Raw genomic sequence first — 15,449 nt, forward strand, 5'->3', positions numbered from 1 at the left:
AACATCAGTTAGCTTAATGAGAGAGAGGGAGGGGAAAAGGAGAGATAGAGAACGAGGGACTCCCTACACGCACGAAAAGGGCCTAATTACCACCACCACTCCACAGGATCACAACAAACCTGTTTACCAGCCGAGGCAGTGCGTGTGCGTGCGTCTGTGTGGGGAGCAGCAGCCATACGCATATAATACAGAAGTTATTAATACAACAGTCTAGGCAAACAATGCAGAAGCTATTACAGCCCTTATTTATGCAGTTGCTAGGCATGCCTGGGTTGAAGTGCCCTCAGCCGAGGTGAACGTCATTTAAATAACAACGTAAATACTTGTAATTTTCATGTTTTCATTGTGTGGTATGGAGACTTGAAACCACTGGGTAATTCTGGTGTTGAATATATACAGTTCTAATCTTATTTGATATTATAAATGGTTGGTTTGAGCCCTGAATGCTAATTGGCTGACAGCGGTGTTATATCAGATCGTTTGGTTTGACTGGTTTGACAAAACATGTATTTTTACTGTTGGTAACCAGTTTATAATAGCAATAACGCACCTCAGGGGTTTGTAGTATATGGCCAATATACCACGGCAAAGGGCGTTGCGTCGTGCCCAAGAACATCCCTAAGCCGTAGGATATTGGCCATATTCCACATACATGTGATTGCTTAAGTATACCACGGGTATGACACAACATGTATTTTTACTGCTCTAATTACGTTGGTAACCAGTTTATAATAGCAATAAGGCCGGAGAGGGTGTAGTATATGGCCAATACATCACAGCTCGGGCTGTTCTTATGCAAAACGCAACGCCATGAAAATATACAAACAGTTTGGTCATATATAGCATTTATTTACACTTTTCTATTTACAGATCTTTGTTTCAAAATTCATTTGCTCTGTACACATACATTTAAAAAAATAATAATCACAATACCTCTCCACTGTATGAGACTATGTCTTAGTCAGAAGTCAGAAGGGAAAGAGGACCAGTCTTAGTTTGGTCAGAAACATTAACATCTCTGAAAAGAAACAGAACAAAAGAAAGAGTGAAATTCAAGCCTTAAAAAAAAGCTTTAGTAGGGAGACCAAACATGTTAGGTCATGCCCCATGAGATGCTGACCGCAATGTCCAGTATGTGTGTCCGAGGGCTCCAACCAGCAGACGGACACCTGGTCACCACAGTAACCATGGTAACCAAGGGCTTGTGACTTTTACAGAAGGTGTGTCTAAGGTTTGTTGGGAGCATCAAACCAAGTTGAAACACATAAGGATACCAGAGAAGGCAGCTGCTAGACTTACCGATGTGATTCTGTGTACTCACTGGTTGCATCCCAAATGGCACCCTATTCGACCAGAGCCCATAAAGTAGTGCACTATATAGAAAATAGGGGGCCATTTTGGATGCAGTCACTGTCATGGCTTAGCAAACACAGAGAGTGAACGCATCAACTGAAAAAACATCCCTCGTTTCATTTGCAGAGCTTAAATTAAGGTAAAATAAATATATATGATGATCTGCTCTCTCTACATTAGGCACAACTTAACAGGCTCATGTAAACAGTATGTAAAAAAGGGAGGAGAGAGACTGATATTTAAAGCGGATTGCAAATAATATATTTCGTACAGAAAAAAGGGAAGAAAATGTACTTTTATCAAGTGCAGTTTTTTAAATTTCTAATCAATATGAGAATAGGAAATTGGGCCTGGAGCTAACATGGAGCGCAAAAACGTTACTGACATGATCAAAAGAAGCTGAGGAAGTTCAAATACTGAGAGTATTAAGCTGCCCCATCTATACATACACTCCCAACCCCACATATCAACAACACACATCATCGAGGGGCTCATGCAACAATTATTGATATTCAGTGTTACCTGACAGGATGTTTTTTGATGATACAAGTTGTACATATTATTTCAACATTTAATTTACATCATATATCAATCCTCTACACAAGGGGTATACAACTCTTACCCCACATGGTGCAGAGCCTGCTGGCTTTCTGTTCTACCTGATCATTAATTGCACCCACCTGTTGTCCCAAGTCTAAATCAGTCCCTGATTAGAGGGGAACAATGAAAAACAGGAGTGGAACGGAGTTGAGCAGTCAAGTGAAGGCAAACGGAGAGAGTTAATGTATTACACCCTAACGCCCTAACGCCCTCAGTCAGTAAGTGTTTATGAATAGACTGAATAACCAACAAAGCTACTGGACAGGGTACAATGCCCCATGTCAGCAATTTAGTTTATCTTTTTCAAAAATCTAACCATGGGCCCTAGTTCTGGACTATGAGCAGTTACAAATTGTAGTAGTTCAGGAGTTTTGCCTGACCACGTAGCCTGACCAGAAAAAAACACAACTCGTGGTCCTATTTCTGTGTTTTGGAGAGTCATTTTGAACCCTTTACACTCGTTGAAATCGGACAATATGGATAGGGCTAAATTGAAATGTTTCTTACAGAAGAAATATGAAAAGCATATGCATGACCATGGTAGCAATTGAAAGGGAACAGTTAGGAGGGTATGGGAAAATGATTACACTTGATTTTATGTGCGTTCTACATTTACTGTACTTTCACTGCATTTGTTGGAAACAAAATCTGAAAATACTCTGGATATATTCAGTAACATGATAAGAACATTCCTGGAAAATGTGGGGTAGGTGCAACATAAGACAAAACGATTACAAGGGTTTGAGAGCGAGGACTAACTGGTGTCTCCTTGTGGCCACATACCTCTCCAGTGTCCACAGTTCCTATGTCATTTCAAAGCACTATGTCTTCAACTATAAGGTGCCTTTATGAGCTCTCCTAGCTGTGCCGTTGAGGAACTAGCGCAAATACACTTGTAGTTGTTTTGTTTGGAACACAACCCTGCATTCGCATCATCACACAATTACTGTTGTTGTTTACGCAGTCCAAAAACGGTCCATTATAAATCGCAATCTGGGTCAGGTGGGCCTCATTTGAAAGCTTGTTCTACTGCCACAATGACTAGCTAAGTTATAAAATGTGATATTACTTGCTTTCACAATGCAATTCAGGGAAACAGATGATAATCTTGGTGCGCAAAGAAAGGAGTCTTGAGTGCATTCAAGTGCGTCTGCCGTGGCAAATTCTCTACACAATAGACAATCATAGGCTCATTCTGTTCAGAACAACGCAGTGTATGTCACCATGCCATCTTGTAACTGTATATCAAACATAGTGATCATAAATGTTGACACTATATATGAAATGTGAAGTGCATATTTCAACTCATGGGTGTTTGTCTTGCTTGCATGACAAAACGGTATTTATTATAATCCTCTATGCCTCACCTTTCAAAAAAAAATGGACAGCAATTTTCAGTTTTACCCGGTAAATTGACTGAAAACACATTCTCATTCACAACAAGGTCACGCGAGGTGCTCAAGTTCAGAACGGATGTCAGTCAAAAACCCATACAGCGATGTGAAGCGCAGAGCAAGAGCTCTGACATGTATAGCACGTTACTGTACAGCCACTGCGTTCCAATTTAGTTCTTTACTAGTCCCCAAATCTGCCATTATCAACCCGTATATGGTTACGAGTGTAAAGGGCTACGGCCTGGAGTTGTTGTTTTTTTCAGACCATGTGACCTAACTGGGAAATCTCCTGGCCTAAAAGGTGACTGCTCACCACTGCATGGTGCTGTGCCAACGTGTCTAACTGATAGACTGATCGAGTTAGGTAGTGAGTCCTAGGTTCAGAGACGATCGTAAGTCAGGCAGAGTCACGCGACACTCGTCCCTCCCTCAGCCAACCGACAAATATCTGACATAATACAATATAGTTCAGAGAGTGTTGTTAGACCTTATATTATTAGACCAACCCTGCGGACCATGACAGAGTCAGAATGAAACCATCCATAATAATACATACTTTCTGATCTCCCTATTACCTAATTATTGCCTTTTATGTGAATGTGTTTCTGTTTTTAACTAAAAAACCCACTTGTCTCTGGGGGATTGACCGCTTGTCTTAAACTGAAATCATGACATGAGAGAAGAGCTCAATGCCAGCTAGGGATGACTAGAATGATGACGTGTGTGTCCTCAGTTCCCTTAGGAATTAAACGTGACAGATATCAACCTAGTACAGAAGGTCTCGCTCTCTATCCCCCCCCACTGGGTTAGTTCAGGATTACAATTAATTCATTAGGTCTCGGGACATGTTGAGGCTGCTGTGGCCAGTCAGGGACAAATAGTACAGTACAGGACAGTCTAGAACAGTCATCCATGCGTCTGCAGCAAAATCTCTTTTATCATACTGACTGGAGGTCTTTCTTTTTTGGTTGGTGTCTACTTCAGTGGGACAGGCATTGATGTTGTTGCAGTGTTGCACAAATGTAATTTCATTGTTAAGAACAAAGAGAAGAGGAGTTAAGAAGAACAGTCGGTTGGAAAGGTACACACATACCAAGAAGCACTGGTTGGATGCTTCCCAAATGGCACCCTATTCCCTACATAATGCACTACTTGGGGCTCTGGTCAAAAGTAATGCGCTTTGTAGAGAATAGGGTGCCATTTGGGACCTAAATGTGTTTTTTGTTTTAATCTACTATTAGCAATGGTCGTGGACTGCCGAGGGACAAGAAAGTCGAGGAGGGGGTCCATCCGTCCTCCAGGGGGCCTCTGTCAGGGGTTCAGTAGCTAACTGTCAGGGGCCACATGGGCCAGACTCATCTCTTGTAGTGATTGGGGGCGTCAGCGAAGGCAAACTTCAGCCTGTAGGCCTCGGCCAGGAGCACGCTGACCTCCTCGTTGCCCCAGTGCATGGTGGGTAGGTTCTGCAGCAGGATCATCAGACCCTGTGGGGCAGAGAGAGAGAGGGGAGTGCCGTGAGACAGAGAATAAGTGATATGGCCACAGAGAGAGAGAGCGAGACAGAAAGACAGCGAGAACCAAGTGAGAGAGAAGGGCACACCACTCTGTGAGCATTACAGTGTGTGAATGTGAAGGTGTCGCCAGGGGCAACAGTAGCGAAACAATCAGCTCAGAGGAGCAAGAGGAACACACTTACACTTTTAATCAGCGAGTAATTCTATTTAACAATCTGCTGTGTGTCATTTCATTCTGAACAGAACCAATATATTTTTCATTCAGTTCCACTGTTCTGACCAGCATAATAAAATTCTGAACCGGTTTGAACCAGAATAAAAAAGCACTGGTTCATATAGTTCCTTTCTTAACTTGTGAAATCAACAGTTAGCAGTTAACATTTAGCTCATTAAATTACTCAAAAATGTGTGCAGATAGAGCAGGTTTCTATGAACCAGGCAAGCTAGCTGTTTGCATGCTCGATAGACAAGTGTAGGGAGTGAGATGTGACTGAAATGCAGCGGGGTTGGGGTGGACATGGAGGCTTGGCTTAAAGCGCTGGGCATCATGATAAGACATGCATTACAATGTGTTTAGTATTTTATTAGGCCTATCATTACTTCACTGAATCAAATAAGTATATCCTAACAAGGACGAACATCGGAAAGTTGGCTCAACGCTGAGGCTTGCTCAACTACTTGGACCAGAGCTAGCTAACAACCTTGTGTGCGCAGCGGCACCCAAATTCAAATCACATCTTACCTTATTATTGTAAATAAATCCAATGTGAAACGGGATAATTATAGTATCTTTAAATAGCCTAGAAAACTAGATGGCAGGCAGACACAAGAAAGAGAAGCTTCTGAGTGACAGAGTGAGTTTTTTTGCATAGGTGCCTTGATGGCATTTTTTTGTGGGACTGGAAAAAAAATGCTTGAAATTTAAAATAATGTTATTAACTGCTTCCCGTGATTTGGATATGAAGCGCAAAAATGCTAATATAAGTACCACCGACTTGCATTGGATTTGTGCCATTAACGCTAAAAAGTTAGCATTTGAAACAATGGCCAGGTACACAAAACCAAAGCATGGGTTGCTGTCATACCTGCTCCATAGACTGATTACAGTTAGAAAACAACATGTATTTGTAATTTAGGTGAACTATCCCTTTAACAATAGAGGGGTATTCTTAAAAAAAATGATCACCCAATAGCAGAACAGTGTCATCTATTGGTCAGAACCTGGTATTATCCTTGCCCAACAAAACGATACCAATAACCGATATTACATTTTTTTTGCGGCCTTTTAAGCATTCTACAGTTAAATAGTTAACACACAAACATGGACGCAGCGGCCTAAGGCACTGCATCTCAGTGCAAGATGCGTCACTACAGTCCCTGGTAGGAAATTATTTTATTTATTTATTTTATTTATTATTTATAATTATTTTATTAATGCATTACAATGTGTTTAGGATTTTAGTAGGCCTATCAGGACCCTTCTGCAAATAACAAATGTGTTTCTGTAACAGGGTTTTATTTCTGTATCAGAAAGGGGTCAGATGGTAGGCGTGGTAGGGGCGATCCCGCAGGTGAAGAAGCTGGGCTGGCGTGATTACACGTGGTCTGCGATTGTGAGGCAGGTTGAACGTATTGCCAAATTCACCTGTCAGGTGGATGGATTATCTTGGAGAAATGCGCACTAACACGGATGTAAACAAATTTATGCACAGAATTTGAGAGAAATAAGCTTTTTGTCCATATGGAACATTTCTGGGATCTTTTATTTCAGCTCATGAAACATGGGACCAACACTTAAAACCTGTTTGGGATAGGAGGCAGCATTTTCACATTTGGATGAAAAGCATGCCCAGAGTAATCTGCCTGCTACTCAGTCCCAGTTGCTAATATATGCATATTATTAGTAGATTTGGATAGAAAACATTCTGAAGTTTCTAAAACTGTTTTAATGATGTCTGGGAGTATAACATAACTCATATGGCAGGCGAAAACTGGAGAAAAATCCAACCAGGAAGTGGGAAATCTTTGGTTTGTAGTTTTTCAAAGCTTGGCCTATCGAAAACACAGTGTCTATGGGGTCAAATTGCACTTCCTAAGGCTTCCAATAGATGTCAACCGTCTTTAGAAACTTGTTTGAGGCTTCTACTGTAAAGGAGGGGCAGTGTGAACAGACAACAACACAGAGGTACACATGGAGTAAACAATAAACAAGGCAATAACATAGTAGGAACAAAAATAATCTATATACATTGTGTGCAAAAGTCATGAGGAGGTAGGCAATAAATAGGCCATAGGAGTGAATAATTACAATTTAGCAGATTAACACTGGAGTGATAAATGATCAGATGAACATCTGCAGGTAGAGATACTGGTGTAGTCAGTTTTCCTAGGGTAAGTTTTGTGGCGTGAGTGAAGGAGGCTCTGTAGTGAAATAGAAAGCATTTGGATTGGAGATGTTTGATATGAGTCCAGAAGGAGAGTTTGCAGTCTAGCCAGACACCTAGGTACTTATAGGATGTCCACATATTCTAGGTCGGAACCATCCAGGGTGGTGATGCTGGGCATGCGGGTGCAGGCAGTGAACGGTTGAAAAGCATGCATTTGGTTATACTAGCGTTTAAGAGAGTCGGAGGCCACGGAAGGAGTGTTGTATGGCATTGAAGCTCGTTTGGAGGTTAGATAGCACAGTGTCCAAGGAAGGGCCAGAAGTATACAGAATGGTGTCGTCTGCGTAGAGGTGGATCAGGGAATCGCCCGCAGCAAGAGCAACATCATTGATATATACAGAGAAAAGAGTCGGCCCGAGAATTGAACCCTGTGGTACCCCCATAGAGACTGCCAGAGGACCGGACATCATACCCTCCGATTTGACACACTGAACTATGTCTGCAAAGTAGTTGGTGAACCAGGCAAGGCAGTCATTCGAAAAACCGAGGCTACTGAGTCTGCCGATAAGAATATATGCACTTTATCGAACAAAACATACATGTATTGTGTAACATGTAGTCCTATGAGTGTCATCTGATGAAGATGAAGATCATCAAAGGTTAGTGATTAATTTTATCTATATTTCTGCTTTTTGTGACTCCTATCTTTGGTGGAAAATGGCTCTGTGTGTTTTTGTGACTTAGCTATGACGTAACATAATCATGTTGTGCTTTTGCTGTAAAGCCTTTTAGAAATCGGACATGATGGGTAGATTAACAAGAAGTTTATCTTTCATTTGGTGTATTGCACTTGTTAATGTGTGAAAGTTACATATTTCAAAAAATATATATTTGAATTTCGCACGCTGCCTTTTCAGTGGAATGCTAGCGGAGCCCCTAGCCATAAGAAGTTTTTAACATGTGTTCATATTTTTGTTCAGTGGGGCAAAAAAGTATTTAGTCAGCCACCAATTGTGTAAGTTCTCCCACTTAAAAAGATGAGAGAGGCCTGTAATTTTCATCATAGGTACACTTCAACTATGACAGACAAAATGAGAAAAAAAATCCAGAAAATCACATTGTAGGATGTTTTATGAATTTATTTGCAAATTATGGTGGAAAATAAGCATTTGGTCAATAACAAAAGTTTATATCTCAATACTTTGTTATATACCCTTTGTTGGCAATGACAGAGGTCAAACGTTTTCTGTAAGTCTTCACAAGGTTTTCACACACTGTTGCTGGTATTTTGGGCCATTCCTCCATGCAGATCTCCACTAGAGCAGTGATGTTTTGGGGCTGTTGCTGGGCAACACAGACTTTCAACTCCCTCCAAAGATTTTCTATGGGGTTGAGATCTGGAGACTGGCTAGGCCACTCCAGGACCTTGAAATGCTTCTTACGAAGCCACTCTTTCGTTGGGATCATTGTCATTTGTCCTCCAAACACGACGAGTTATTACCAAAAAGTTATATTTTGGTTTCATCTGACCATATGACATTCTCCCAATCTTCTTCTGGATTATCCAAATGCTCTCTAGCAAACTTCAGACGGGCCTGGACATGTACTGGCTTAAGCAGGGGGACAGGTCTGGCACTGCAGGATTTGAGTCCCTGGCGGCGTAGTGTGTTACTGATGGTAGGCTTTGTTACTTTGGTCCCAGCTCTCTGCAGGTCATTCACTAGGTCCCCCCGTGTGGTTCTGGGATTTTTCTCACCGTTCTTGTGATCATTTTGACCCCACGGGGTGAGATCTTGCATGGAGCCCCAGATCGAGGGAGATTATCAGTGGTCTTGTATGTCTTCCATTTCCTAATAATTGCTCCCACAGTTGATTTCTTCAAAACAAGCTGCTTACCTATTGCAGATTCAGTCTTCCCAGCCTGGTGCAGGTCTACAATTTTGTTTCTGGTGTCCTTTGCCAGCTCTTTGGTCTTGGCCATAGCGGAGTTTGGAGTGTGACTGTTTGAGGTTGTGGACAGGTGTATTTTATACTGATAACAAGTTCAAACAGGTGTCATTAATACAGGTAACGAGTAGAGGACAGAGGAGCCTCTTAAAGAAGAAGTTACAGGTCTGGCAGTAGCTCAGTGAATTTCAACGTGGCGCCTTTCCAACGAGTCAGTTCGTCAAATTTCTGCCCTGCTAAAGCTGCCCCGGTCAACTGTACGTGGGGTTATTGTGAAGTGGAAACATCTAGGAGCACCAAAGGCTCAGCCACGGAGTGGCTCAAGAACTGTTCGTCAGCAGTTTAATGAAATGGTTTCCATGTCCGAGTAGCCGCACACAGGCCTAAGACCACCATCTGCAATGCCAAGCATTGGCTAGAGTGGTGTAAAGATCTCCGGCATTGGACTCTGTAAAGTTTGGTCTGGGACTGTTTTTCATGGTTCGGGCTAGGCCACTTTGTTCCAGTGAAGTGAAATCTTAACGCTACAGCATATAATGACATTCTAGACAATTCTGTGCTTCCAACTTTGGGCATGACAATGCCCCCATGCACAAAGCAAGGTCCATACAGAAATGGTGTGTCGAGATTGGAGTGGAAGAACTTGACTGGCCTGCACAAAGCCCTGACCTCAACCCCAACGAACACCCTAGGGATGAATTGGAATGCCGACAGCGATCCAGGCCTAATACCCAACCTCACTGAGTATATGGACCAGAGAATATTCAATAGGACAACTCATTGGTATTCAGTGTCCTACCTAATGTGTAGAATAAGCCAGTAGTCAAAACCACCTCCCTGGTGACTGGCTGGTGAGAGTCCTTCATTAATGACTTAAACATTCTAATGACCAGCTGTTGGCTATCATTTATATTCCGCTAATGAGCTTAATAGACCTTAATTACACACATCTCACAAGCTGCTGCAGAAATCACTTTACTAACACAGGAGGGGCACTTCAGAATGAAGGGGGTACAATGTCTGTGTGTCTTAATATTTTAAGTCACATTCTAAACAGCATCAAAAGAGGCCCCCCAGAAGACTCAAAAACATCTGAACAGCCTCTCTAAAGAAGCAAGGCCAGTGGCAAAAATGCATAACGTTTAGAAAATGATGGGTCTGTTTGTTAAAGCATCCTCTTCAGGAAGTACAAATCCTTTCAAGCCGACCACTTACGCAAAGTACAGTTCTATGGAATCAAGCACCTGCACAAAAGGTAATCCAAAGACCCATTGATTCAAAATGCTCTCCTCACACTGAATAGGACATTCCTGGATGTTGCTCAGATTGTATTAAGTTAAATGAAAAGCCTGGTATGTCTCAAAAGGACTCCGCTGTCTTTTCTCCCCACAGAGCTAACGAGAGATCAAATTGGATAGATGGATAGAGGGTGGACTGTGTGTGTGTGCTTAGCGTATGTCTGTGCGTGTGTGTGTGTGTGTGTGACAGTGCTCCTGGGGATCATAATGGCTTAACACATTACGCAAAATTTTATCTTTGGTTTCACTGAGATTAAGGCGCAAGCAGACACACAGTCACAGACGCAAAGCCAAGTCACAGACCCAGAGTAAACGTCACAGGCCCAGTAGAGGTAAAAGTTCACAACCCCGTCTCTCCAAGTTGTCCTTGTGTCCCGGTCTCTCTTCCCCAAATCACCTCCTAAGATAGCTCCTCAGCCAAATCTATCTCCGCTGCTCTCACTGCTTTCTGATTGGCTCTTATGTAAGGCAATAATGACATTTATTTATTTAGCCTCACTGAAATCACTGAAATGAAGAGGCGGCTATGGTTATTGAGTCCTGTCCATATCGCAGGTGGCACATAGCGAAGCAGGAGCCAGAAAGAAGCAGTTTAATTATTTAGCTGCACTTTTGGCTCACTGTGGTGGGTCCGGGCCGAGCCAGACACGCAGCCATGCACACTGATAAACTGCAGGGCCAAAGACAGGTCTGGCAGCAAGGCAGACCACCGCACCACAGGCCGCTGGCGTGGGGAGTGATAACTGCTTTTAGGACATTTGTGAGTACGGATGAAAAAACAATCGACTGAGCCCCTCGTCAGCATCAGAGCCGTGTGGCACCCTGGTGTAGTTTATTGATCACCGATGGAGAATGCAGGGGCAGTCACTATCAAACTGCAAAGAAGTCTCAACACTTATACTGTATATCACTGATGGAGAATGCAGGGGCAGTCTCTATCATACTGCAAAGAAGTCTCAACACTTATACTGTATATCACTGATGGAGAATGCAGGGGCAGGCACTATCATACTGCAAAGAAGTCTCAACACTTATACTGTATATCAATGATGGAGAATGCAGGGGCAGGCACTATCATACTGCAAAGAAGTCTCAACACCTATACTGTATATCACTGATGGAGAATGCAGGGGCAGGCACTATCATACTGCAAAGTCTCAACACTTATACTGTACAGTTGATGTCGGAAGTTTACATACACTTAGGTTGGAGTCATTAAAACTCGTTTTTCAACCACTACACACATTTCTTGGACATCTACTTTGTGCATGACACAAGTAATTATTCCAACAACTGTACAGCAAATTCCAGTGGGTCAGAAGTTTACATACACTAAGTTGACAGTGCCTTTAAACAGCTTGGAAAATTCCAGAAAATTATGTCATGGCTTTAGAAGCTTCTGATAGGCTAATTGACATCATTTGAGTCAATTTGAGGTGTATCGGTGAATGTATTTCAAGGCCTACCTTCAAACTCAGTGCCTCTTTGCTTGACATTATGGGTAAATCAAAAGAAATCAGCCAAGACATCAGAAAAATTGTAGACCTCCACAAGTCTGGTTCATCCTTGGGAGGAATTTCCAAACGCCTGAAGGTACCACGTATAGTATAAACACCATGGGACCACGCAGCTGTCATACCGCTCAGGAAGGATACGCGTTCTGTCTCCTAGAGATTAACGTACTTTGGTGCGAAAAGTGCAAATCAATCCCAGAACAGCAGCAAAGGACCTTGTGAAGATGCTGGAGGAAACAGCATCTTCAGATACAAATGTATCTATATCACTTCCTATTGGGGCAGTAAGCAGACCTTGGGTCTCGACCCCGCCCTGTGCAATTGGGTCCTGGACTTTGGGTCCTGAAAGGCTGCCCCCAGGTGGTGAGGGTAGGAAACAACATCTCCACCCAGCTGATCCTCAACACTGAGGCCCCAGTGACCATCACAGAACCCTGACCTCAATCCCATAGAACATTTGTGGGTAGAACTGAAAAAGTGTGTGCGAGCAAGGAGGCCTACAAACCTGACTCATTTACACCAGCTCTGTCAGGAGAAATGGGCCAAAATTCACCCAACTTATTGTGGGAAGCTTGTGGAAGGCTACCCGAAACGTTTGACCCAAGTTAAACAATTTAAAGGCAATGCTGACAAATACTAATTCAGTGCATGTAAACTTCTGACCCACTGGGAATGTGATGAAATAAATAAAAGCTGAAATAAATCAATCTCTCTACTATTATTCTGACATTTCACATTCTTAAAATAATGTGGTGATCCTAACTGACGTAAAACAGGGAATTTTAACTATGATGAAATGTCAAGAATTGTGAAATACTGAGTTTAAATGTATTTGGCAAAGGTGTACGTAAACCTCCGTCTTCAACTGTATACTCTGTCCGGGTGGTATAGAAAAGCCAGTGCTACGATACTTCAATCTCTGTATCATATTGTCGAGCACCGTGCGATATGGTTGTGATGGCAGCAACATATGAGGCAGTCACACTCCCAACCTGTTCTATAACAGCTACCAGGCGAGACCTATCTTAATCATGCAGAAGTTTACACCTCCTCATCTCAGTGTAGCGGTCTTAATAGACTCACAGCCATAACTCACAACAGCCAGGCATCCGATGCCTGACAAGCATCCGATGAGCTCGACACATCAATCTCTACACCCAAAATACATTTGGGGAATTTTTTTACATACAAAAACCTTCATTCAATCAAGGGCAATTTTTAAATTATTATAATAAATTACATTTAACCCCCATTTCTATCTCTAAAAGTCCAGCAAGTGCCAATAGAGTTATAGGCCTAGTATGTGTACAAATTCTCTCAAAAAAAGGAGCATCATTTCCATTTCTTTTGGGAGTAGAGATTGATGTGTGGAGCGTGTCGGATGCTTGTCGTTTAGCTGCTGGCTGCTGTGAGTTATGGCTGTGAGTCTATTAAGACCTCTACACTGAAAGATGAGAAGGTGTAAACTTCTGCCTGATTAATACAATGCCCCCACCATTCATCAAAAAACATGTAATTTTGTCCAAACTTTGGCTGAGAGTGGAAACTCATTTAAACTACGTGTAGCTTGTTGAATCACCGTGCGCATGCATGCACGCCGGCACACACTCATTCACTCACTCGGAGGGAGGGAGGGAGAGACTGAGAGAAAAGGAGTTAGAGAGGAAGGGAGAGAGCGAGAGAGCTAGAGGCAAGGCCTCCCCTGTAAATTGGCTTTAAAACACTCTGTTAATGGAGTCTGTCGCATCGGCAGTATGATTCCACTCAACACAGGCTTTTACTGAAAGGAATGGAAAAAAACAAGATAATACTGTGGATGTAATTGTATAAACTCTCTCCCTGCATCGTTCTCTCTCTCCCTCCCCCTGCGTGTCTCTCTCCCCCTGCGTGTCTCTCTCTCCCTGCTTCTCTCTCGTTCTCTCTCTTTCCTGCTAACGTGTGTGGCCCATTGTGTACATTATCCATAAAACCCAGGACCTCCTGATAAATAGAGCTGTTGGTAAAGTTGCGCGCAACCAATCACCCGTCTGTGGTGGTTAGTGTGTGTGTCCGTGTGTTGGTGCCTGTGTGTCCGTGTGTTGGTGCCTGTGTGTCCGTGCGTTGGTGCCTGCGTGTCCGTGCGTTGGTGCCTGCGTGTCCGTGCGTTGGTGCCTGCGTGTCCGTGCGTTGGTGCCTGCGTGTCCGTGCGTTGGTGCCTGCGTGTCCGTGCGTTGGTGCCTGTGTGTCCGTGCGTTGGTGCCTGTGTGTCCGTGCGTTGGTGCCTGTGTGTCCATGCGTTGGTGCCTGTGTGTCCGTGTGTTAGTGCATGTGTTATATACCTTCATTTAACTAGGCAAGTCAGTTAAGAACACATTCTTATTTTCAATGATGGCCTAGGAACGGTGGGTTAACTGCCTTGTTCAGGGGCAGAACGACAGATTTTCACCTTGTCCGCTCGGGGGATTCAATCTTGCAACCTTACAGTTAACTAGTCCAACACCTGCAGAAGCAGGCGCGTAAACATTCATTCAAATAGCACTTTCGGGCGTTTTGCCAGCAACTCTTCGTTGTGCGTCAAGCATTGCGATGTTTATGACTTCAAGCCTATCAACTCCCGAGATGAGGCTGGTGTAACCGAAGTGAAATGGCTAGCTAGTTAGCGCGCGCTAATAGCGTTTCAAACGTCACTCGTTCTGTACCTTCTAGTAGTTGTTCCCCTTGTTCTGCTTCGATGGTGGCTTTTGTCGTTGTGTTTCTGGTTCGAGCGAGGAGAGGGACGGAAGCTATACTATTACACTGGAAATACTAAAGTGCCTATAAGAACATCCAATAGTCAAAGGTTAATGAAATACAAATGGTATAGAGGGAAATAGTCCTATAATTCCTATAATAACTTCAACCTAAAACTTCTTACTTGGGAATATTGAAGACTCATGTTAAAAGGAACCACCAGCTTTCATATGTTCTCATGTTCTGAGCAAGGAACTGAAACGTTAGCTTTCTTACATGGCACATATTGCACTTTTACTTTCTTCTCCAACACTTTGTTTTTGCATTATTTAAACCAAATTGAACATGTTTCATTATTTATTTGAGACTAAATTGATTGTATTGATGTATTATATTAAGTTAAAATAAGTGTTCATTCAGTATTGTTGTAATTGTCATTATGACAAAAAACTTCTTTAAAAAAATTATTGTCCTATTAAATCGGTATCGGCTTTTTTGGTCCTCCAATAAACGGTACCGGCGTTGAAAAATCATAATCGGTCGACCTCTAGTCAATACATGTTAGAATTCCCTTTGGCAGTGATTACAGTTGTGTCTTTCTGGGTAAGTCTCTTTGCACCCCGGGATTGTACAATACTTGCATATTATTATTATTTTTTAATTCTTCAAGCTTTGTCAAGTTAGTTGTGGATCATTGCTAGACAGCTATTTTCAAGTCTTGCCATAGATTTTC

The 15,449-nt window shown here is 42.6% G+C and overlaps 1 protein-coding gene across 1 annotated transcript in view; it reads right to left on the reverse strand.

The window, feature by feature from the left end:
- Nucleotides 1-828: 828 nt before the first annotated feature.
- The window catches only part of LOC118392255 (TBC1 domain family member 22B-like), a 175,246-nt gene continuing 160,625 nt past the window's right edge, over nt 829-15,449 (reverse strand). The window contains exon 14 of the mRNA XM_035784045.2: nt 829-4,831. Within this exon, the coding sequence (XP_035639938.1) occupies nt 4,703-4,831 (129 nt within the window). The 3' untranslated portion in view covers nt 829-4,702. The remainder of the gene's footprint in view (nt 4,832-15,449) is intronic.

This window comes from Oncorhynchus keta, chromosome 13 (assembly GCF_023373465.1).
Source record: "Oncorhynchus keta strain PuntledgeMale-10-30-2019 chromosome 13, Oket_V2, whole genome shotgun sequence".
In the NCBI taxonomy this organism is placed as follows: domain Eukaryota; kingdom Metazoa; phylum Chordata; class Actinopteri; order Salmoniformes; family Salmonidae; genus Oncorhynchus; species Oncorhynchus keta.